The sequence below is a fragment of the Monodelphis domestica genome, chromosome 4 (genome assembly GCF_027887165.1).
Source record: "Monodelphis domestica isolate mMonDom1 chromosome 4, mMonDom1.pri, whole genome shotgun sequence".
Lineage (NCBI taxonomy): Eukaryota > Metazoa > Chordata > Mammalia > Didelphimorphia > Didelphidae > Monodelphis > Monodelphis domestica.
Genome location: NC_077230.1, coordinates 98554736 through 98581083, shown reverse-complemented (window position 1 = coordinate 98581083; position 26348 = coordinate 98554736). Strand labels below are relative to the sequence as shown.

General features: G+C 38.2%; 1 protein-coding gene across 7 annotated transcripts in view; it reads left to right on the top strand.

Annotated features, from left to right (window-relative positions):
• The window catches only part of STAG1 (STAG1 cohesin complex component), a 384901-nt gene extending 365225 nt beyond the window's left edge, over nucleotides 1–19676 (top strand). For all 7 annotated transcript variants that reach the window (XM_056793658.1, XM_056793654.1, XM_056793655.1 and 4 more), the window contains 7 exons: nucleotides 181–309; nucleotides 1772–1977; nucleotides 7959–8133; nucleotides 15625–15735; nucleotides 16064–16178; nucleotides 16772–16852; nucleotides 17477–19676. In XM_056793658.1, coding sequence (XP_056649636.1) covers nucleotides 181–309; nucleotides 1772–1977; nucleotides 7959–8133; nucleotides 15625–15735; nucleotides 16064–16178; nucleotides 16772–16852; nucleotides 17477–17500 — 841 coding nt within the window. In that variant the 3' untranslated portion in view covers nucleotides 17501–19676. The remainder of the gene's footprint in view (nucleotides 1–180; nucleotides 310–1771; nucleotides 1978–7958; nucleotides 8134–15624; nucleotides 15736–16063; nucleotides 16179–16771; nucleotides 16853–17476) is intronic.
• Nucleotides 19677–26348: the final 6672 nt, after the last annotated feature.

Below are 26348 nucleotides of genomic sequence, written 5' to 3'. Positions count from 1 at the left end.
TCATACAAAGATTGGAATAGAATAATTACCAGTGATGCCATAAAATATACTTTCAATTAATTTCACAAAGCACATGTAACTAAGACAAAGGTAAAGAAGTAAAATACATCAGTAAAAATAAAATATTAATGACTTGGGAAGACTTTTCTTTACAATATGCATTTTCTTTATTTTCTACAGAGATGGCATAGAATTTGCTTTCAAATACCCAAATCAAAAGGGGCAAGAGTATCCACCTCCTAACCTGGCTTTCCTTGAAGTTTTAAGTGAATTCTCTTCTAAACTTCTTCGGCAAGACAAAAAGACAGTGTAAGCGACTTATTTTTTCTTTGAATTGAATGAAGATTTATCATTAGACTAATAGAAGCTCATAAACCTCAAAATGATTGCACTTTAGGGTTCCTTGTGTCATGGTAAAGAATTTGTGATCCAGATATAATTTTCATTTCCCAAAACAAACCTCTTTGTAACTGATAATGAACCTGATTCACTCTTTTTTCTTTCTTTTTTTTTTCAACCCTTACTTTCTTCTATAATAACAACTCTTAAGACAGAAGAGCAAGAGCTAAGCAAACAGGTTATGTGACTTTCCCAGGGTCACACATCTTGGAAGATTCTGGGGCCAAATTTGAACCCAGGTCCTCCCAGCTCTAAGTCTGACACTGTATCCACTGTGCCACCTAACTGCCTCCTGAACCTGGTTAATTCTTAAGTATTAATTCTTTAATTTTTTCATTCCAGATTGATTGTAATGTCATCCTTTACTAGTCAACTCTCAGTCTTTTCTAACTGTCTTATAAAAACAAAAGGCAATTAGCCAATCCTTTAGCAAATTAAAATTATTTCACATCCTGCAGCCCAAAAATGGCTTATTATCCTAGCCATTATGTACCCTGTTCTTTCTTTCTGTAATAATAAATTTGTTTGTACTATATTTTTAATATTATATTAATTTTTAGAAAACACAATTTTTTTCTTGATAATTATTGAATTTATTAATTTTCTTTTTAAAATAATATGATTAAAGAAAATAAGTTTGGAAAATATACTTTATGCAGGTTTGTAACAAATATGTAACAAAGAGAAACTACAACTAGAAGCATTATTTATACCCAAAAAGCCTATGTGGAAAGTCACCTTTTGTTCAGTCCAGTGGTTTTAAAGGCAACACTTCATCCTCCTTCCCCCGTTTATCTATTATGGGGAAAGTAATCACTTGAGGGTCAGATTTTAAATAATTCCTCATACCTAATAATTTAAGGATTATATAGTGCCTTTCTCTCCAAAAGCCTTGTACATATTAAAATATTACTATGCAGATTTCCATATGAAGAAATTGTGTAAAGATTAGACAGTTGAAGTGATTGACCTCACAGTTGCATAGGGTCAGAATTGAAACTAATTGGAACCCAGGTCTTCTGGTTCCTAGTTCAGAACATCTTCCATTATTTGGCTTTAAAGGAAAAAGAATTTTGGAGGTCTGAGGTTTCATTCTCTTATTTATCTGAACATAAATATCAAAATCAAAAGAAGGTGATATAATCTCTGACTTTGAAAGATCAAAGAATCCTTGTGACACTAAGATCCCCAACATGTGGCAACTTGTAAACCTTGGAGTTAGGGGAAAAAGGGAGAAAGCTAAAGAAACTTTAGGATACAAAGGAGAAGGAAAATATTTAGAAATTTTCTATTGGTAATCACAGAGGACTAAAATAAATTACATACCACCCCCTTCCATAGGAAACTATTAATTATTCTCCTGTGTTTTTAGCCATTCATACCTAGAGAAATTCCTGACAGAGCAGATGATGGAGAGAAGGGAAGATGTATGGCTTCCACTCATTTCCTATAGAAACTCATTAGTCACTGGAGGGGAAGATGACAGAATGTCAGTGAATAGTGGAAGCAGCAGTAGCAAAACTTCCTCAGTCCGGAATAAGAAAGGACGGCCACCACTTCACAAAAAGAGAGTTGAAGGTAAGCATGACTTAATCCTGAGAGATAAAAGTTTGTATAGTATGAAACCACAAACTTAAGTATCCTTATGAACTGAAAGATAATACTGAGATAACAGACTAACCTACATTGTGAAATTTCTAAAAGAAGTTAACCTTAATCCTGCCCTTAAAGAACCTAAAATTTATCACAACCATCAAAATTTAAAAAACCTCAAAGTCCTCGTCTAATTTATACCTGAACGAAACTCTTCTACAACATCCCTAACAATTCATCACTTGTCCTTGGTTTAAAGACCGCTGGCGAATGGGAGTATATCACTTCTGCCTCAGTCTATCTTTGGATAGTCACTTCATCAATCCTTAATTTTCCTTGACAGCTTCCACTGCCTAAAAAATCTTCCAGGAGTGCCTGTGGAAACAAACAGAACATCCCACAAGACAGGGCTTCAAATTCTTAAAAGACATATGTCCAATATGTCTTTTCTTTTCAGGAAAACATCCCTACTTTCTAAAACCAACCCTCATGATTCATGAATTTATTAGTACCTTTCACCATGTTGGTTTCCCACATCTGGATGCCCTTGGGCTTCTCAGTGTTCTTTCCAAAATATAGCAGCTAGAACTGAGCAGGAAAAAGTGTAGCCTAAGATGGTATTAGCTTTCAGAGCCACCACACTGACTCGTATTGAACTTGCAGCAAAACCTCAAGATCTTTTTCAGGTGAACTATTTATCTAGCTATTCTTCCTACATCTTTTACTGGATTTTTTTTCTTGTTTGTTTAACCGAGGTAAAATTTATATGTTTATCCCTATCAAATTTTATCTAACTAAACCAACCCAGTGTTCTACCCTTTCAAGATCTTTTGAATCTTGACTCTTTTTCTACTGTGTCAACCCTCCCAAATTTGATTATCTTCAAATTTAATAAACATACCACCTGTGAACAAAAATCCAAGTTGTTAATAAAACATCTAACAAACAAATGCCTCTCAAACATTACTGGAAAACTCTTTCCTAGTTAACTTCTAATCATTCATGACTGCTCTTTGATTCCAGCCATTTAACCAGTTCTGAATTGACCCAATTAATTGTGCTGTTGCCTAGTCTGTGTATACCTTCACCTTCACCATAGGAATAGTAAAAAAAGATTAAATAAACTATGTCTTTAGCAGTCCCTGGATATTCTCTGTCACAAAAGCAAATGAGGTTAGCCTAAAAAAAGCTGATCCTTGGGAAGACATGCTGGTTCTTAAGGATTGCCATTTCTAGATGATTACAAACCAGCTAAATTCTAGAATTTTGCCAGAATTCAAAGTCAGGCTCACAATTATATGGAGTAAGTGTTATAGTATAATAGGCAAGGCCATCTATAGTTGGGAAGGAATAAAATTGGAATGGGTGGAGTCAATACATTTGTTGATTTTTATTTTTCAGAATCCTAATCTCTTCCTTTTTTTCATCTCAAGCTCACTGAAAGTGATTACACGTTCCCACCTACAGCTCTCCCAGGAATCACAGCTATAGTTCATATGGGCTGGCACTAGAATGCAACAAGAACCACTAGGTTCTCTTATTATGAGGACTACTCATTATGACTAATTAGCTACTATCTGCCAGTTTCTAATCTCACTCTAAGATCATTTTTGACCTTCAATAAAAACCCAATTCAGTAAACAGATGCTAAATGGCTGCTCTGGGCAAAGCACTATGTTAGACATTGAATATAAAAAGACAAAAGTGAAATAACTCCTGCCCTCAAGTAGTTTTATATTCTCCTATTATCATTGTCCCACCATCCCAGGCAGCAGTGCTGGACTTTCTGTGATCCTCATCTTTTCCCCCCATATAGCTTTTAAAAAGCCTTTCTTGGGGAATTGACATTGTCAGCACCACCCATATAACATGTCTTACCTTTAAGAGCATACCTGCCTCTCCTAGGACTTAACGAGTCATACTATACAAATGATAGCTAAGGAGTTGGCACTGAAAGAAACCCAAATTTACAGTATAATATATAAAGAGTAGGGATGGAACCAATTTTTTTTAAATCAAAATTATCTGGACATGTACAGAGAACAAAAATTCAGTAGAAAGGAATCTTGACAATTACTCCAATGGAGGCTATCAAAAATAGGAGTGTGGAAAAAATAAACTTTTTGTTGTCCTTAGCTTTTCTTACTGGCCACACCTAATTCTAAACTTTAGTTCTAATAATATTCTCTTACAATTGTTGCCTAGAATTTGTACTCCTATGAATTCATCCTGTTACTTGTATATGGCTTTTTAAAATCTGTATTAATTACAGAGTACCCACGTACATTGTTCTCTTTAGGCTAGTTCCCATTTTCTATCTCCTTTGAATTGTTTCTTCTTGTGTCTTTGAATTTAATTCTTAAAAGAGTTTTCCATCTTTTCTCTTATAGTTCAGTTCACCAGATCATGGCTATGGTCCCTCGGGATCCTTTGTGAACTGCTCTCTCAAAATCCAGGGTACTTACCAGACTATCCTGGCTTTCACAAAATCAAAATGAAGGGATCACTTCACTTCAAGGTTTCTGTCATTTACACACCAGCAACAAGTTCTTAATGGTTGTCAAGAATCAGACCCAGAAAAACAATTCCCTTTGTTGGTTCCTCTACCCTTTGAAAGTTGGAATCATTAATGGAAGCAAAAAAATTATTAATTGTTCTGCTTTAGGCAGAAGAAGAGCTCAAAGCATATGTCTAAGTAATCAAAGCCTCACATAACAATATCACATCACCATGATTAATCTATGATTTTATTTCCCAAACTCTTCATCTATTTTCTCATTCTATCCATGTAGTTTATAATATACAATGATGATACTATTATTTTTGTTGATTGTCATCTATATGCTCTCTACCATATTCATACTGTATTTCCTCAGAAGAATGATATTCTTAATAATTAGGGGGAAAGTAACTGGAAATGGAGATCCCACATTTCCATTTCCAATGATTCTTCAAGGTTTTGAAAGAGACTATTTTTAAACAAGGTTAAATGTGTGAGAGAATTCCTTTTAGCAACATCATTTGTACCCACATGAATCACTAGTAGTTACTACTTACTAGTATTAATAGATTTGACAAGCCTTGGGATGCCCTCTGTCACATTCTCGTTACATATCCTGAAAAGATAGCAAACCTCTCTGTTGCTTTTGTCAGGCCCATGGAGAGAGCTACCTCGATAGCCCCAAACAAGATGTCACCAAACACTCAGCTCGTCTTCTGATCCTCATTGTATGATTTCATCTGATGGCATCTGTTGATCCATGTTATCATCCCTAGAAGGATAAGCAGTTGCTTCCCCCTTAGGGTCCAATTCTCTCCTCTTCATGAAGAATTTTTATATCTTACATTTAAGTATTCAGTGATCCTTTCTTTTCCTCTCCTTTGTGTGACATTCAAATCCTCTTTCTAATTTGTTTTCATATGTGATAGCATTTTATTGGATATGTTTATGTCTGTATCTACAGACACATATAAGTACTATAGATGTATATTTTATGCATATACACACATATATATGATATATAAACCTGGTCTTAGTAAAAATGTGAAACATTTTGGTCCTCCATACATATCAAGTACCTCTCTTCTACCCTCAAACTTCTTGTATTTTAAGGGCAAAATGTGTATGTTAACAGGAAAGAGGAAGCTAAAGTAAGGATGAGGAAAAAGAATAGACATGAGTGAAGGGAAGGGCTAAGAGATATAAAGAGCCATTATAATCATATTCATGTTGTATCATATTAAAAGTGGGGGAAATAAACTATTCATGAAATATATTACATAATCCTTAAAGTCTCAGTAGTTTGAGGACCAGAGCTAGGTGCATAAAATTTTAACACCAAACACTTCACATTTTGCTTAAGATCAGCCTTGAATTGAAGTTGTGCTCATACATGCATTTAAAAAGTGAGTGACAGTACAAAATTATCAAAACAAAATTTATTTTTATTTTTAAAATAAATGAGACAAACTACTTTGGAGAAATAGGGGTAAAATGGTTGAAAAATCAAGCCCACGTTGGAGGCTCACATATCCAAAAAACACTAGGAATCACTACATTAATTGCGTGCAAAATATTTTCTTTTTTAAAAGAATTTAACTCCATAAGAAGCCAAAAAGTAGAGCATGCACACCTCATTTTCTTATGTAATCTACTCTTCACTCCCTCACTTCTTTTGAGCTTATATTTTTATCCATAAGCAGAAAAGTGGTATGATTACAAATCCTTATTCACTGTGGCTCTAGGCAATGTTCTTCAGTTTTAATTCTCATTCCACTCACCCAGAGTTACACTGTAATTATCACAAAATTATTTGGAATGTAGATCTAACATTACTTCCGTTCTTGAGTGATTCTTTGTAGTTTAGGAATAGAAAAGGCTTTAAGGAAAACTGAATATGCAACAGTGAGATAATTTACAAAATATTGAAAGCTAGTACTTATATTTAGCCCTGTGGCATACCCCCAGAAACTTTTTTCTAAGTTGATATCATGTTATTAATCAACCCTTTGGGTATGATTATTTAACCAACAGTATATCCACCTAACTTTACTGTTTTCCACTTTACATCTCTTTATCTTGTCCACAAGTATGTCATGAATGATTTGCCTGTGTACTTTGAGTTCTAGCAAGGTATCTTATCAGTCAGTATTTCATTATTAAATAAGAGAGTGATTCCTAAGGTTCTTTCAAGCTCTAAAAGTTCATTCTATACTTGGTGTTCCCCTAATTTACCTAGTTGGAATAAGGTCTTTAAGATAATTATCCATGAGCATAGAGGGTAATCATTGAGTGTAATTTCTTTAGACTTTAAAAAATTCTTAGATAAAACTGAACACCAGGGAGGGAAAGCTATTATTCTGTAATTGGAGTGAAATCTTAGACAAATGAAAAAAGGGGCATATTTGAGATAAACTTTATAACAGTGAGAGACTTTGTGGTGTCAGTGTTCATATTATTTTAAGTAAGAAGAAAGTGCCCAATGAAATTTCCCAAGTTTTCATATGCTCTTCTGGGAAGTGAAATGTCAAACAGGTAAAGATAAATTATATAAAGACCTCATGTATGGTAAGAAGATAGAAAGCTAGGCCCAGTTTCATTGTGGTCAAGTGCAAAGTAATTCGGGGGGAGGGGGGAGCCAAACTATTTCTTATATAAAGAGGGACACTAAGCTGTTTGTCAGTTAGGATGCAGGACAAAACCTGAGTGTCATTGTAAATTTTTCCTGAAAATAAATAACAAGTCTGTGCTACAAAAACTTACTATTGAGAATCAACCAAAGTTTTTGTTGGCATTATGAAAAAAGGTATTACATAAAAGATCAAGGAAATAGAAGAATATTGTTATCTGGCTGCCAACAATTATTAAGAAAGTCAAAGAATGAGAAGTCATGACAGACATTCTAGCTGTAGGACCCTGGGTAAGTCAGTTAACCCCAATTGCCTAGCCCTTGCTACATTACTGTTTCAGAACTGATACTGAAAGAAGGTAAGGGTTTGGTTGGTTGTTTGTTTGTTTGTTTGTTTGTTTGTTTGTTTGTCTGTTTGTTTTCATTTTTTAAGAGGATAAAGGATAGGATCAAATCTATAAAGTTACAAATTGTTATGAGAATTAAAGAGAGTGATTTCTTCACTAAGTCCCAGAATTGGTAGAACAAACAGGCAGCCTTTGAAGTTTGAGGAAAGTAAAGTGTGGGACAAAAGTGTTCAGCTTCACATATAAAATAGAAAATTTACAGAACTCATTGTTCCATGAAGTGTTGCAGGCAAAAAAATATAAGCTACATTCACAAGTTGAGATATGCTCCTGGATAACAGAGCCATAATGACTTTCTCAGGAAACAGTCTGGGGTTATTTCAAGGAGACTGTTAAAACTAATGTGAGAGCTCCTGTCACAAAGCATTATTTTGACTAGACTGTGAAGCTTACCCAGTATGGCAATTTTTAACATGAACTGTTATTACAGAAGAAAGTTTGGATGGCACATGGCTAAACAGGAATGATACAACCATTCAGACACCTGGAGCCCTTCCTGCCCCCCAGCTAACATCCACTGTACTGAGAGAAAATAACCGACAAATAGGAGAACAAATTCAAGAACATGAGTCGGAACATGGATCTGAACCAGACTTCTTACACAAGTGAGTAATCAGTAAATATTCTTGCATTTGACAAGGTGCCTAAGATGTATATATTTGTTTCATAAATAGTAAAAATAGGTTCTTGAAGTTTTTTTCATACTATGTTGTGAAAAGTATTTTTATATCCTCCAAAGCAAAAGAAATGTCAGAAATCACTGAAATTTTTAGTGTTGTGAAGTTTATCTTTTCAATTGTGATTTTAGTCAATACTGAGCACTTTCCTTTCTTAGTTGTGTCTTTATGATAAATTAAGACCACAAATCTGGAAATTAGGGGTTTCCATTTTAAAAAATGAAAATTATTTGCATAAGCCAGGCATCAATTTGGATGCTTCTATTTACTTAGTAAGCATCTCTAGTGACTTGATTCCTGAGCCTACGCAGTGAAAAACTACCCCTGCATCTTCCAACATTTCTTACTTCAAAATAGCACCAGATTGAAATTCCCAACTGAATGTGTCTTTCCATCTGCAATTATTCTATGGCCAGTCCAATCTGTTACAACCCAGGACCAGTGGATATTTGATACTTTACCCTGATTTCAGGTATATCAGATATAGACTTCATTTCATTATGAGTCATAATCTCCCAAGTTTGGGCACCTGCACCTACTGGGGTTATTACCAAGTATTTATATCATGGTTATAAATAAAAAATACAGAATGTACTGTAATGTCAACGTGTTCTGACCTTTTTGCCACTGATTTCAGAAGACCTACAAAATACATATACCATGTAATGTTTTATTTAATGAAGCAATAAGAATTCATTGAATACCTTCTGTGTCGGGCATTGTCCTCGGTGCTAGAGATACAAATTCAAGGAATGAAACAATCCCTTCTTTCAAAGATCTTACATTTTAGCGGGAAAATATTTATGAATATTATTAATAACTGTGAAGAATAAATACAAGGCTGTTTTAGGAGTTGGGGGGAAATGGCCACTAGCAAGGAATAAATTGAGAAAGGCTTCATATAGAAAGTCATGTTTGAGCTGTTCCATGAAAGAAAGAATCTTGTGGCGGAGGTAAAGAAAATACACTCCAGATATTGGGGATAACTAGACCAAAATCATAGAGACAGGAGATGGAATAATATGTGTGAAGACAGGGAGAAAGCTAGCTTTGCTGGATTGTAGCAAACAAAAAGGGGAGTCCTAAATGGAAAGACTGAGGCAGCTGGGAACCTCAGTGCATAGTTCAGGCATATAGACAGGAGGTCCTGGGTCCAAACCTGGCCTCAGATATTTCCTAGCCATGTGACCCTGGGCAAGTCACTTAACCCCAGTTGCCCTCATTACTCTTCTTGTAACCAATACTTATTATTGATTCTTAGATAGAAGATATGGTTGCTTGCTTTTGTTTTTATTAAGAGGCTGAGAGTAGATTATAAAGGCCAGAAGCAACAGGAAGTTACGGATTGCTTTGAGTAGAGAAATCACATGGTCATATCTACAATTAAGGGAAAGTGTATTGGCAGTTGTATTGTTAAAATAGAGAGAATCATAAGGCAGAGAGATAAACTAGATAGATACTGCAGGGATCCAGGCAAAAGACAAGAAAAGGAAGCAAGAAGCAAAGTGGTGCCTGCGGAAGTGGACACTAAGGGCTCAGATGTGAGGATGTTGTGGAAGTAGAAATAGCAGGGGTTGGTAAATCATTGAATGTTTGCAATCAAGGAGCATGAGGAGTCAGGGACAATTAAAAAGACTGGGAACCTTGGAAAACTGTTAAGAATAGTAGTGCCTTCAACAGGAAAAGGACAGTTAAGAGTGGGGGAGGGTTAGTTTGGGGAGAAAGGGAATGAGTTTCATTTGGGGCATGTAGAGTTTGAAGAATTTGTGGGACATCTTGTTTGATGGGTTGGATAGGTAAATTGGTGATGCAGAGCATAGAGGAGAAACTGAGCTTCACTAGGTATATCACGGAGTGCTGCTTAAAGATATTTGAACCCAGGAAGCTGGTTTAATCACTAACAGGAAGACTTGAGTCAGAGACCAACTAGCAGGCTATTGAAATAATGCAAATAAGAGTTTATAAAGACTTGCACTATGGTGGTGGCAGTGTCATAGAAGAGAAGGGGACACAAGTGAAGGAGCAAGAGGAGAATGAGATCAAGGAGTTGAGGATATGAACCTGGATGATTAGAAAGTTAGTGGTTCCCTAAACAATAGTAGCAAAGGGAAGGTTTAAGGTGAAAGGTAATGAGTTTTATTCTGAATGTTTTGAAGTTAAGATGTCTATAGGACATCCAGTTGGAGATGTTCTATAGATAATTTTTAGAGTTGACACTAAAAGTATTATGCATAGAGATGATAATTGAATTCAAGGGAGCTGATGAAGTCACCAGGTGAACTAGTATTTTAGAGAAGAGAACCCAGAACAAAGCTTTGGAAACACTTATGTTTAAAAGGAGAGTCTGGGTTGGAGTTCCAGAAAAGCAGTGTCATGAAAACAAGAGAAGAAAAGAGTATTAAAAAGTTGATCAACAATACCAGAGGTCTCAGAGAGTCAAAAAAAGATAAAGACTAATCAGAGGACATTCATTAGATTTGACAAGTAAGAAATCACTGGCAGCTTCATAGAGAGTAGTTTCGGTTAAATGATGAAGCCAGACCACAGAGAGCTGAAAAGAAAGTGAGATAACGAATTTTAAGTAGCCTTCTATTTATTTATTTATCTATTTATTTATTCTATCTATCTATTCTATGGACAATATAGGTAGCAGGGATGGATGGATCAAGTGAAGGGGCTTTAAGGTTAAGGGAGAAATGAATATGTTTATAGGTATCAGGGAGGCAACCAAAGAGAAACTGAAGACTAACAAGAGAGTGGTGATGAAAGAAGAGGCAATCTCTTGGAAAAGGCAGAATGAAATGGAATCACTTGGGCATTTATTGGAGTTTGTCTTGACAAAGAGGAGAACTATCTCTTAATCTTAGATGAGAATGAAGGAGATAGAGCTGGAATTAATCTGAGTGGTTTGGGATGAACTGAGAGGAAGTGGGAAATTAGAAAAGCAATCAGTCAATAAATAAATAAATATTTATTTATTTGGTCCCTGCTATGTGCCCAGCACTATGCTAATCACACAAGTATAGACAGCTTTTCCTAAGAGTGACTAGACAGGACAAGAAAGAGTCAGTCTGATGGTATGAGAGATGTAGAATTTAATTAGAGTTCTTTGAGGATGAGAATTAGGGCAGGTTTTAAAGCAGTGCAGAAGAAACCAAGAGGTGGGAGGAAGTTAAAGTGGCTGAGAAGGGAGTATTCTGGAAAAAACTTGAAGGGGTGGAAGTAAGGACCACAGGAGAAAGGTTGGGCTTGACAAAAGGAGTCAAACTATTTCATTATCAAAAAGGAAGAACGATGACGTCATGGGGAGTTGTTTCAGTAAATTAAGAGCCACCGACCTCAGGTAAGAGGGTGGGGAATGGAAGGTTTAGGAGTCTTGAAAAAAAGAATAGCTTCTGTGGGAACTGAAATAGGGAAAACATGCAAGATCAGTACTTACAGGACTTTATTTTCTCTTAGATATTTCAACTATAATTAGGGGGTTCACTGCCACCAGGTGAAAAATAGTGATGTTATGACCTTATGGTCCAAACATCTTCATTTCACCAGGAGAGGAATTACTGTGGCATTCCACTACTTAATATTTTTTAATAGACAACAAAACAGAACTTTTGAAACTGTTACTGCTTTATTTAACTTTTACTTTGTCTTCAGAAGCAATATTCTTTATAATGTGACCAGAATCCTTATTATGGAATCATACTCCCAAGAAGTCATCCATGTAGTGGAATTTCAGGCATTGGGCATCACTGCTTAAAGTTGCTAACTGTGAGTCCTTATTGCCAGAAACATTCTTATCCAACCAGCAGAATTCAACATTCTCACCTTTTAATGTTTTGGCCCATTTGGCTTACCACAGAGAAATGAGAGGAATAGTCATTTCAGCATCTCTTCTTTATCTGCTGAAACTGACTCTTGTCACTATCAGCATTATGAACCAATTCAATTCACCAAAAATTTATTAAATACTTCTGTGTTCTTTTTGCATGTTACTAGAAGTTACCAAAAGTCTGGCCTTCAGATACAAGTACTGCTACTAGGTTTACTTTTTGTCTTCTATTTTAGGAAACTATTGGAGTTTGGGGTATGACAGTACTTCAACTCATGTTAAATATATTTACACTTTGCAGCTCACATAAATTTCATTTCACAACTGTGAATGGCTTTCCATTTCCTTTTGAAGAGTTTAAATGGCACAGTGGATAGAAAGCTGGAAAAATCAAGTTTAAATGTAGCCTCTTAATAGCAGTGTGACCCGTTGCAAGTCACTTAGCTATCACTGCCTCAGTTTCTTCATCAGTAAGACAGAGATAACATATACATTACAGAACTATTGTGTTACTCAAATGAAATGGCAATATGTACTTGTTTGGTCATTTCAGATATGTCTGACTCTTCATGACCTTTTTGGAGGTTGGCTTTTTTCTTTTGTTTTATTTTTGATTTCTGGGTTTTCTTTACAATGGTACTGTAGTGGTTTATTTCCTTCTCCAGATCATTTTATAGATGAAAAACTGGGGCAGACAGGATTAAGTGACTTACCCAGGGTCACAAAGCTAGTAAGTATCTGAGTTCATATTTGAACTCAGGGCTTCCTTACTCCAGATCTGGTGTTCTATCCACTATACCACTTAGCTGCATGTGGATAGCTCTTTGCAAACCTAAAAGTGCTATATAATTGCTAGCTAATAGTTTTTATTATTCAAAGCATCTATAAATTGTTCTATTGCTGATTGATTAAAGGTTAATGGGCGGGAACCTTTCCCCTTTATCATTTAATCTAAAAAGTATATTTTTCTGGTAGAGACACCTTCCTAGTGCTGAAAATAGTATAAAAATGCAGTATGTTAAAGTTATCTTGCCTTTTAAAGAAATATATTCATTTCTTGACATTTTCATTGAAATATCACTTGTCTTTATGCTTAATTTTGTTTCAAACTATATTTGAATTGCATACTCACCTAAGTTAAGAAAGAACTTCTCACTTGATTGTGAAATGTATTTTTTTTAAAATGAAGGTGTTGACTGTGAGAGAAATTCCCCCTCATCTTGTTTCATATAAATCACATTTAATATAAAGAAACTTTTTCCTCCAAAGATGGAAAGATTATTGCTGCCTTTCCTGTTTCTTTTTAGAGTTTTAGAAGACGGTTTTCCCTGCTCTGTAATTCCATAACAGTATAGTCTGTTGGGAAAGAAATGTATCCAACCCCTTAGATATAACGGGAATATGAGATCTCTCTTATATTTCCCAGTTCTAGTCTTTTATCTTCTCTTTCTTCCCTGTACAGGAAAGTTACATCAACAGATTGAAGACCTTACTAGAACTATTATCTTTCATGGTTACACCACTGCCTCCGTTTTTAAACTAAAGATTTTCATTAACCTGCTAAACTAGACACCAACTTTATCCTAGTTCCTGATAGAAGCTCTTGGCCTGTAAGAAAGCTTACATTGCTTTTACAATAAGCTTTGTTCTTCAGGCTGGCCTTTTAAGTTTTCCTCACTCCTTAGTGTTTTCCCTAGTGGAGTCCTAAATTCTCCTTTCCTCAGTTGAACTTCTTTCCATTTTACTTAAGAACAACCCTTCTCTCCAATAATGTATTCTTCCCCACCCTAAGTCTAAGCTGATCACTACATACTCAGGGGCAGATGATCTATGGCCCATTTTGCCTCTTTGCAATATGCACCCCTTAGGCCATCTGATGAAGCTTATGGACCCCTTCTAAAGAATAAGGCTTTCAAATACATTAAATAAAATACTTGGGGTTGAAAGGAAACCAGTTATTGAAATGCAGTTATCAATATATTTTAAAAGGTTCCCAGCCCTCTGGCTAAGCACTCCTAATTTCATGGGACAAATTTCTTAAAACAAGTTTATGTAGAGTGTCAGTCCCCACCTTCAGGGCACATGGCTCTAAAGGATCCTGTCTGAGAGACATGTTATACAGGGAGTTTACAACAGCATTCCAGAGCCCTCTCAAAAGGTATAATGAAGAGGCACTTTGCTAAGACCTCTTCGCTCCAGCCTGAAGAAATGTATCCCTCTCACTAGTTGTGCTTCATCTCTGTCTTCATAGGAAATAATCTGTCTCTTCCCTCATGCTCTTTATTAAGCACCTGTAATGTGCTAGGCCCTGTGCTAAAAGCACTTTTCAAACATTCTCTTATTTAACCTTCTTATTACTATCCTCAATTTACAGTTGAGTAAACTGAAGCAGACAGATGAAGTAACTAGCTGCTTCTAGAAGAATGTATATTCAGGCAGACTATCAAGCCCATGATAACAAGCATTCAGGGGAGGAGGACCCTGTTCATTAGAGGGTACTTGTGACCCTGGTAGAAGCCCACCCTCCAGTGGCGCTGGAGCTTCCTCCTCTCTAGCCCTCCATCTCCCACAAAAAGACTATCCTACATTTATTTATAGCTTCATTTTCTTGGGGACAAAAGAGGCACCTCACCTCCTCCTTTAGGCTCTGCAGTTAATACCAGTTCACATCTGTTTCCTGAGTTGTACATATAGGAAAGTAGTAAGAACAGTTCATGTAAAATGTAACATAGAAAGCATCCCATTAACTTGAGAGAAGGAAGGTGTCGTTTTTTTCTCCAGAATTGTTTTTTTGTATGCACAGTAAGATCTGGACATCTCGGACTTGGCATGTCCAGCCCTGAGCGCTCTCTCTGCCCCAACCCCATCCCTCCAACAAATTTTCTATGAAAAACTCTATTGCTCTTCCCATCACTCAGGTGCCCCTGTGCCTGCAGGGCCCCTCCTCTCTGCTTCTGCTAACCATGTATCCCCTTTGGGAAGCCCCCGGGCTGCTGCCTAGTCTTTGTAGCCACAAAGCCTAACATTTAATAAATACTAAATGAAATCAATCACTGTGGTATTACTGATAGGGACACACTGAAAGAGAAACCTCAAGTGGATGTAGTGTCTTTCCTCTAAGAGAGTCTCACCTCACCTTCCCAAACACTGGTTTTCTGATTACAGTTTTTTGCTGATCCATCCCCATCCCTATCTCTTTATGAATAGTGACTCGTAGGTTTTTTTTTTTTTAAACCCTTACCTTCCATCTTAGAATCAATACTGTGTATTGGTTCCAAGGCAGAAGAGTGGTAAGGGTTAGGCAATGGGGGTTAAAGGATTCACCCAGGGTCACACAGCTGGTGTCTCAGACTTGAACCCAGGCCCCCTCAACTCCAAGTCTAGCTCTCTCTCTCAACTGTGCTACCTAGCTGCCTCTGGCCTATAGTTTTTAAATGTCTTTTTTAAATTGAGATCTCTGGCCATAGAAATGAACCAACTAATACATTTGGATGAGTAATCAAGCCACAATTGCTATGCTTTTATTACCATGACACTCTACTGGGCAACCAGCCACTGCTAGATGAATAAGAACATCATCTCTGTTTTAGTCCTCAGATGCAGATCTCCTGGTTAGGCCAGCAAAAGTTAGAAGACTTAAATCGAAAGGACCGAACAGGAATGAACTACATGAAAGTGAGAAGTGGAGTCAGGAATGCAGTGTAAGTGTTCATCACCGAGGATCACAAGAGCAATCTGCATGTGATGCTTGTGATTCCGAGCCCTGAAGTGGCTTATGTTGTTGGGTCTTGGTGAAAGCATGAAGAATTAGAGATTCTTCTGATTGATACTTTTATTTGAGATTCAATTTCAGGTAAATTTTTGGTTCATTTAGGTCTGAGCCATTATTTCTTTAGTAGGTCAACCTTAAATAATACATTTAGGAAACCTGTTTTCTTCTTTTGAAGAACTGATCTAATAAAGAACTAGAGCATCAGGAGTGGTTTTTGAAATTGGAACCATTTTAAAAATCTCTCTTTTCACTCTTAGCCGGGGCCTTATGGAGGATGATGCTGAGCCCATCTTTGAAGACGTAATGATGTCATCCCGGGGTCAGTTGGAAGATATGAATGAAGAATTTGAAGACACCATGGTTATTGATCTGGTAAAGAATTTCAACATGTTTCCCTTTTTTGAAATATTTAAGGATATCAGCATTGACTGCATGCTGATACTCAAGTTCCTCTGGGCCAGGTGATTTGAGTGGTAATCAGGATACCAGTTATGACAATAATAATAATAATAATATGATCTTTGATCCCCAGGTTATCAGGCCTGTGGGCATTTGGATAAGTGTAAGTCATTTTAGAGATTGCCAATAAGATTGTATTACATCAACTATGACTACAATAATATGAATCTGTTATTCTTTAATCAGCATTTGACCTCTGGTGTATTAATCCATGGACAAGGATTAGATGTGAAATATTAATAGCCTCTTTTCCACTAAAAAGTACTCCAGAGAGTAAATGTAAAATTTTTTCTATGTTATTTTTTAATGTGGTTTCAAGCTTTCAGTATTTTGGTCGTTTTAATACTGACAAATGCACAATTTTCACTAAGAGATTCCAAAGCTCAAGTTTTGTTTTTGTTTTTAAAACAAAAGGAAAAATGTTTCTGAGGAGTATGACCTTTTAAAGTTAATTGTCATTGTTTGGAAACTCAGGAAACAAGTCATTAAATGACTCTTCTTTTCAGCCCCCATCAAGAAACCGAAGAGAACGAGCTGAATTGAGGCCAGATTTCTTTGATTCTGCAGCTATCATAGAAGACGATTCAGTAAGTTTTTCAGTACAACTCTTCTTGACCCCATTTGGGGTTTTCTTGGCAAAGATTCTGGAGTAGTTTACCATTTACTTCTCCAGATCATTTTACAGATGAGGAAACTGAGACAAACAGGGTTAAGTAATAAGACTTGTCCAGAATCACATGGCTAGGAAGTGTCTGAGGCCAGATTTTTAACTCGGGAATCTTCCTTACTGCAGGGCTGGCATTATATCTACACTGTACCACCTAGCTGCCTGTAGTTTTTGTTTTAATACAGTCATTTTAATCCTTCCCCTCAATCAAATCCTCCCTTGTGACCCCCCCAAAAAAAGCAAAAACACCCAACACAGTGACTGTATCTGACAACATATGCATTATTCCTACTTCTGAACTATGAGATAGATGGGAGGGGGATTGTTCATTCACTCTTCTCCGAGACCTTTATTGGCTTTTCATTTATGAATGCTTTCATTCTCCCTTTGTGACCTTTTTATTTATAATCTCTATAGTCATTATGTATAGTCTTAGTTCTGCTTATTTCCTTCTATTTTAATTTACATATTTCCTTTAGCTGTTGTTTTTTATCCATTTTCTGGGTCTCATTTATGTATAACAATTTTTTTTTTATTTTTCCAGGGATTTGGAATGCCTATGTTCTGAAGTCTGATGAAGAAATTTTATAAACCTGGAACTCTATTATTTAGAGCTAGAGGCCTATATACTGTGATAGCTTATATGGGAAAAAAAAAACACTTTTGATGTGATCTGCTTTGTTTTTTAATCAAATGATTATGGTCAATCCCTTTTTGCAGTGACAGAGCAGAAGAGAGGAGCATGTAAATTACACAAGAGAATGTTGATGAACAGTCACCTCAGAAAGACTGACCTGAAAAATCATTTGTATTCTAGTACTGGACTATCCCAATACAGATGTGTGTGTTTTTTTTCTGGATGGGAGGGTGGGGATTTTAAATTTTTAAGACAGTTGTCAAGAGAAACTGTTGTACACCTGTTTTATGAAAACTCAGCATTGAGTGAAAAAAAATATTTTTAACTTTATTTTCCTGCTGTACAATTTAAAACTGTTTTAACATTTGCCTTTTTATGTTTTAAGAGCTAACCATTTTTATTAAACCTATGCCAGTCAGTCATTGACTAGCGGTGATGCTATATAAGCCGGTCATCCTGGTTGCAGAAGAGTGTTTTTGAACCCACTGGATGTGGTTGACATTGTGATCCACGGGCAAGGAGAGGAGCAGAACACTGATGACCCATAGTGGGGCCCTGACCCAGTGCACTGCTGCCAAACATGTGCGCACAAGTGAGCGCACACACACGCATCCCAAGACGGGGCGAAAAACCCAGATTTTATATACTCTCGAGAAAGGTTTATTTTTATTTATAAGGGGGCATAAAATCAGAAATGTCCATGCAGCCACTTTTCCAACAAATGCTGTGCAACAATGCGTTTTATATAGCACCAGGGAGACACAAACACAGTACATTTTCTATGGGTAATTTGTTCTTTGCATTTTTAGCGACTTATACCAGCAAATAAAGTATTCTCAGTAAAACAAACAAACAGTTCTCAAGTTATCAGTTTGCTGTTTTTATCACTTAATGTCATGCCCTGCCAAACCCAAGGTACACAGACTGCCATTTCTTTAGGAAAATAATCACTTTGCTGTTCCGAATCAATTTTAACTGTACCATAGATGTGTCTACTTCCCATGCAGAAAATACCCTTATGAGCTGAATAATTTTGTAAATTAATTTTGCCAGTTAGAAGTATGTGCTGCATAGAAGTGTGTGCTTAGAGGGTGAAGTTCTTAAGCTTACCAAGGAATCCATCTACATTTTCAGTGTTAACTGTGCATATTAAAAGTTACTCTTTGGGGGGAGAAAAATGGTGAGTTTTCACAACAGAAAAAAAGCCAAACTAGTAGTCCTGAGCTAATCATTGTTCTAAGAGGTTTAAATGTCTTCAGTGGTTCGGAGTTTCATTCTGCTTAGCTTTTTTGACTATGCCCAGTTGCTGCTATTGTAGTTTGAGAAAACTTTTCCTCATTCTTCTTGATTCTTTAATTTAGCACTTCAAAACTTGGAACTTCAAAACACAGCCATCCACTGTAAGAAGAGCTATTTCTGGTTGGGGGGTCATTTTTAAAGCAGCTGCAACAAAACCATGAGACCTCTTTACCAAAAACTTCATTCTTTTTTTAAAAGGATAAAAATCTGCACACCTGGGAAGGAGGGGGGGGGGGGAAATGGGTGAGTTCATCCTCTTAATAAACACAAAAAACTCAGACTTTTTTTGAAATGTGTGTACAGTCCTCAAAATGAGACTTGGTTGCCAAAAAATGTTTGACTTGCTAATCCAGCAGTTCCTCAGCCGGGTTTAATTAAGAGGAAGACAATAGCGCTGGGCCAGTAGAGCCGTGAAGCTCTTGGAAGGAGGCCAGCAGGAATGGCTGCATTAACACGTCAGCTCAGTAGTTCTGTGATGGGGGAGGATCATGATAGATGCTGCACAGTTTGAATCACTATCATAGGCCGGTCTTGTTCTTCACAGTCCTCTGTGGAAAACCGAATCCTAACTTAGAATTGTAGAATACTGTATAACAAAAACAAAAAATAAAAAAAAAGTTTAATATCTAGGTACCTCCAATGGGTTTCCAATTCAGTTTGAAGTCAAATAGATTTTTGTATTTTGAGTGTCTCCTTGATTGGTTTTGCTAGTACTTCTGTAAATTGTACATTTACAATATGAGGTTTTTCCTTTTGTACAATTTGAAACTGATGCTTCACCTTTCCTTTAATAAACTATTCAAAATCAGGCCTGTGGTAATTATCCTCTTCATCCTAGACCAGATTTCTTATTTAGAAGCTAGACTTAAAGAACTATAACATGGCAAGAGCTTTACAAATATCAACCCATTTGGCCTTTACATCATGCTTATAATTGAGGAAGCTGAGGCAGACAAATCAAGTGACTCCAGGGTCACAGATCAGTTCGTGTGGGAGGCTGGATTTGAATTCATGTCTTTCTGACTTCGTTCTGTCATTCTATTTGCAGGACACCTAACTTAAAACAGGTTTTCAAGTCTAGACTTTCATATCCTCGGGAAGATGGGGCTTCCCCCCCCCCCAATTTGAACTCTGCATTGAGAGGATGCATAAATGTCACAACTAAGGAATCAGAGAGCAAAACCTAATTACTAATCCTAGGCCTAAGTTCTTGGTCAGCCTTTCCCCCAGGTTACCCTGATGCTCTGCGGGCTGGCATGTGGACACAAGTGGGGAAGACGCTGTCCATGAGCCTGTTATGGAGCGTGGGGACTGGAGGTGGTCACACTTGCAAAAGATCACTTTATCTCAGTTAAACTATCAGCTATCCCTCGCGAGGACATGAGAAAAATGTGTTTAAAATTAGCTGCAGGTCTTCCAAAGCCCCTGGGGATACAAGGAAGGCCGGAGCACCCAAAGGGCAGGACTTGCTGGGTAGCTAGTTTCAAGATGTCCCATCTTATGCCATGCCCTGCACAGTCCCCTGCAACACTTGAGGTCATTTCCCTGGGGAGGAGTCCAAGGATTTGCCAGAAAGGATAAAATTAAATTAGAGCTATTCTACAAAAGGATTTGAGGCTTCAATCACCTTTCTGCAGCTCCTGAAGTAGGATGAATTAAGAAGAGGGTTCAGATATTCATCCACAAAGAAGCCAAAAAGCTCTCAAAAGAGCAGGGGCTTGTGTTCGAGGCTGTGCTCGGGTGCCCCCTAGTGCCGCTCCCCCGCCACCATGGGCCCACTGCGATTGTCCTCACACCTCGCCCAGGACGTGCCCCCTTATGAGGCCTTAAGGTATCCCTCCAGCTGCCGCCTACACCGGAGGTTGGGCCTTTCCTTGCATTCATCCCGGAGGCGTGCTAGTCTCGTGGCTGACCGGCCTCCGTTCCCCGCTTCTCCAGTCCCCTTGGTGACGGAGCCCCTGAAATCGTGTTCCCCTGCCACTCACAAGCCAGCGTTCTAGCCTGGCCTGGAGGCTCTTCCTCTTGTCTCTAGCCAAATCACAGCCTCCTTGTTCCACGCAAATGAGACTGCGCCTTCTCTCCTGGCCGTGGCACCTCTGCTTTCACTACTTCCCCGACCTGCACACAGTCAGGAATCCACTCAGGTGCCATCATGGCCATGAAACGCAGCCCAACCCCCTCCCCCGGCCTCCCACTCGGGACTGCAATGCTCTCATTTATAGCCGCTATGGGCAGCCTTTCTCATCCCACACCCCACCCCTCCCTGGACCGTGATGATGACACATTTCTATGTCTAACTTTGCAAAGCGTTTTCCTATCCACGTGGCATTTCCTAGAAGGAAGCGGGTCCTGTTCCATACTTGTGTCATCAGCACCCGACCACCTTTCTCATTTTCTTTGAAGTAGATCAGGGCATTTTCTGAGATGTGGCTTAAATAACGGCACTCAGACTTCCGGGACTAGAGGAGAGATGATGGGGAAGAAGAAATATAACAGGAGGGGGGGGGGGGGCGGAGGGAAGAAAATCACCCCGCAAAGGAACGATGCTGGAACAAAGCAGCCCAAGCCCCAGTGACCTGCCGCCATGTTGGCCCTGACGTTTTTCCTGGGAACACAGAGATGGGGCTTCCAGAAATTTCTGCCGTGAAGGGGCTCTTTAGTCAGCTGATTATGGGCCTGGGCCAGGACGCCTCGCCACTCCAGAACCCTTTCAGAGCTAGCAGTAGCATTTGAAGGAGCAGCGTCTTCAAGGGACCCAAGTCCCTTCTGAGGAAAGAGATGCTTCTCCAGAAAGCCACTGTGATCAACACAGTTCAGAACAGGAAAAATCCTATACAGGGCCGCTGCACAACTCAGTGCAGCAAGCCTTTACCTTGAGAATACAGAATCTGCAAAGACAAGAATAAAATCCATGAAAAGTACGGCCCTCGTACCTGGGAGGGGCCGAGGAGGAAGCCCCCTCCAAGGCAGGGCAGGGCGCCTGGGAGGGGAAAGATGAAGTGTTGAGATTAGGGAACAACTGCTGGGAATCCAGTCTGGTTGGGCGTTCAAGTATTTGAAGAGGAATACTCTGCAAGAAGCTGGGAATGTAGCCCGGAGCCCCATGTAAAGGGCCGGAAATGCCAAACAGCAGCTTCATCCAAGAGCCAAGAGGGAGGCACCGGAACTTCTGGGCAGTGGAAGGATACTTTTGTTGGTCAGTTGCATCACATCAGGCTTCACCAGACCATTTGAACTTTTCTTGGCAGGGTGGTTTGCCACAACCTCCAGCTTTCAACAAGGATTCTGGAAACAAAACTGAACATAGAACAAAACATCAAGTCAAATGAGAAACATTTTAAAGAAAATGAACACATATCTGGTGCCTGTTAAGATGATCCAGTTCTAAGATGGCGGCTTAGAGAAAGCTAAAGTTCAGATCTCCGGAAACCCTTCCTTACCAATCTCAAGCTATATGCTCCTAGGGCACTGAAATTCAAAACGAACAACAGCAGAGACCCCAGGAATCCTCCTCCTGGACCTGGATCAAAAGGTACTGTCCCCTCCAAAAGCCACAACCTGAGACCACTCGGATCTAAGGGGTAGGCAGAGGGAAGTTCCCAGGACCCCTCCCCCCCAATCCAGAGCGCTGAGTCCGAGGCAACAGAGGTAACCTCAGAGCCTCAAGACCGGCTATTCTGAAGGCCACTTCCTGAAAACAACCTGACTCAGTCCATTGGGCACCCAAACAGCAGGGAAACAGAGAGATGGGAGATCCTGTAACCCCCTGGCTGGATCCTTCCATCTGAGTCTCACGGAAGGTCCCTGCCTCAAGGCATAATCAGTTCAACCCAGGGAAAGTTAATCCTATCAATAGCCCTCGGAGCTCCAGGAAGCCGCAGCCCCTCACCCCTCAGAGTGTAGGCTCTTCTGGCCAGCGAAGGCACTGAAACAAACACCTCACGGAAAGGGCCAAGCCAGGCTCAGAGCGTGGAAGTAAGGCAACGGAGAAGCATCGGGAGGGAACTGAGGAGGGCAGTAACACAGAAACACCAGCAATTCCTGGCTTCCCCAGGAAGACAGAACAGCTGAGGAGAACGGACAATCTGCCTAGGGCTAAAACCTCTGAACACCAGACAGAGATAAGAAAAGCTAGTCCTCCCCACTCAGATACAGATGGCAAACTCCACAGAAAAGCCCCAAAACTCCAAGAAAAACAAGAAGAAGGGGGAAACTTTGGACACATTTTATGGAGCAAAAATACAAAATACAGAGGAGATAGAAGAGGAAACAAACAAATGCTCCGAAACCTTCCAAAGGAAATGGAAACTCTCCACAAACCCATGAAGAATTTGAATCAGAAAGGATCAAAAAGATGGAAGCCTTCTGGGAGGAAAAGTGGGAAATAATGCAAAAGAAATTCATGCATCTACAAAACCAGTTTGACCAAAGTGAAAAGGAAAACCAGGCTTTAAAGGTCAGAATTAGGCAACTCGAAGACAACGAGCAAGAATTAATAAAGCAAAGCCAAAAGACCAAGAAATTAGAAGAGAACATAAAATATCTCACTGACAAGGTCATAGACTTGGAAAATAGAGGGATAAGAGACAATTTAAGAATAATTGGACTACCAGAAAAGCCAGAAATAAATACCAAATTCGACATCGTAATACAAGATATAATCAAAGGAAATTGCCCAGAGATCCTAGACCAAGGGGGCAATACAGGCACTAAAAGAGTACACAGAACACCCTCTACACTAAATCCCCAAAATACAACTCCCAGGAATGTAATTGCCAAATTCCAAAGCTATCAAACAAAAGAAAAAATCTTACAAAAAGCCAGAAAAAGACAATTTAGATATAAAGGAATGCCAATCAGGGTCACACAAGACCTTGCACATTCCATTCTGAATGGCCGTAAGGCATGGAACATGATTTTCAGAAAGGCAAGAGAGCTGAGCCTCAAAACAAGAATCAGTTACCCGTCAAAACTGACTATATACTTCCAAGGGAAAGTATGGGCATTCAACAAAATAGAAGATTTCAAAGTTTTTGCAAAGAAAAGACCAGAGCTCTGTGGAAAGTTCGATATCGAAAAACAAAGAGCATGGAATACCTGAAAAGGTAAATATGAAGGAAAGGGAAAAGGAGAAAAATGTTATCTTTTTCTTTTATTCAAACTCTCTTCTATAAAGACTACATTTATATCAATCTATGTATATTAACATGTGGGGAAAATGCAATGTGTAACTAGGGGGAAAAGAAAGACCAAATAGAATAATTTTTCTCACACAAAGATTCACACAGGAAGGGGAGGGGAAGACAACTCCTATGAGAAGGAGAGGAAGAGAGTTTACTTAAACTTAAACCTTACTCTCAGGGAAATCAACTCTGAGAGGGAAGAACATCCAGATCCATTGGGATCTTGAATTCTATCTTACCCAACAAGGGAAGGGAGAAAGGAAAACCAAGAGGGGTAGGGGGGGAGGGAACACAAAAAAGGGAGGGAAGAAGAGGGGGAGGGGAGGGAAGAAAAAGGGAGGGACTAGAAAGGGAAACATCAAGGGAGGGAACTAGGGAGACTGATTTAAAGTAAATCACTGGACTAAAAGGTAGAGCTGAAGAAGAAAGATTAGAATTAGGGAAGGTTATCAAAATGCCAGGGAGTCCACAAATGACAGTCATAACTTTGAACGTGAATTGGATGAACTCACCCATAAAACGTAGACGAATAGCAGAATGGATTAGAATCCAAAACCCTACAATATGTTGTCTTCAAGAAACACACATGAGGTGGGTAGACACCCACAAGGTCAGAATTAAAGGATGGAGTAAGACCTTCTGGGCCTCAACTGACAGAAAGAAGGCAGGAGTGGCAATCATGATATCTGATAAAGCCAAAGCAAAAATAGACCTGATCAAAAGGGATAGGGAAGGTAATTATATTTTGTTAAAAGGGACTTTAGATAACGAGGAAATATCACTAGTCAACATGTATGCACCAAATAATATAGCACCCAAATTTCTAATGGAGAAACTAGGAGAATTGAAGGAAGAAATAGACAGTAAAACCATATTAGTGGGAGACTTGAACCAACCATTATCAAGTTTAGATAAATCAAATCAAAAAATAAGAAAGAGGTAAAAGAAGTGAATGAAATCTTAGAAAATTAGAATTAATAGACATATGGATTAAAATAAATAGGGATAAAAAGGAATACACCTTCTCAGCACCACATGGCACATTCACAAAGATTGACCATACATTAGGTCACAGAAACATGGCACACAAATGCAGAAATGCAGAAATAATGAATGCAGCCTTTTCAGATCACAGGGAAATAAAAATAATGATCAGTAATGGTACATGGAAAACCAAATCAAAAACTAATTGGAATTAAAACAATATGATACTCCAAAATCATTTAGTTAGAGAAGAAATCATAGAAACAATAATTTCATTGAGGAAAATGACAATGGTGAGACATCCTTTCAAAACTTTTGGGGTGCAGCCAAAGCAGTAATCAGAGGTAAATTCATATCCCTGAGTGCATATATTAACAAACTAGGGAGGACAGAGATCAATCAATTGGAAATACAAATAAAAAAACTTGAAAGCAATCAAATTAAAAACCCCCAGCAGAAAACCAAACTAGAAAACCTAAAAATTAAGGGAGAAATTAATAAAATCAAAAGTGATAGAACTATTGATTTATTAAATAAGACAAGAAGCTGGTACTTTGAAAAAACAAACAAAATAGACAAAGTACTGGTCAATCTAATTAAAAAAAGGAAAGAAGAAAAGCAAATTAACAGCATTAAATATGGATAGGGGGACAGCACCTCCGATGAAGAGAAAATTAAGGCAATCATTAAAAATTATTTTGCCCAATTATATGGCAATAAATACACCAATTTAGGTGATATGGATGAATATATACAAAAATACAAACTGCCTAGACTAACAGAAGAAGAAATAGAATTCTTAAATAATCCCATGTCAGAAAATGAAATCCAACAAGTCATCAAGGAACTCCCTAAGAAAAAATCCCCAGGGCCTGATGGATTCACCAGTGAATTCTATCAAACATTCAGAGAACAGTTAATCCCAATACTATACAAACTATTTGACAGACTAGGCCAAGAAGGAGTTCTACCAAATTCATTCTACAACACAAATATCGTACTGACCCCAAAGCCAGACAGGTTAAAAACAGAGAAAGAAAACTATAGACCCATCTCCCTAATGAATATAGATGCAAAAATCTTAAATAGGATACTAGCAAAAAGACTCCAGCAAGTGATCATAAGGGTCATCCAACATGATCAAGTAGGATTCATACCAGGGATGCAGGGCTGGTTCAATATTAGGAAAACCATCCACATAATTGACCACATCAACAAGGAAACCAACAAGAACCACATGATTATCTCAATAAATGCAGAAAAAGTCTTTGATAAAATACAACACCCATTCCTATTAAAAACACTAGAAAGCA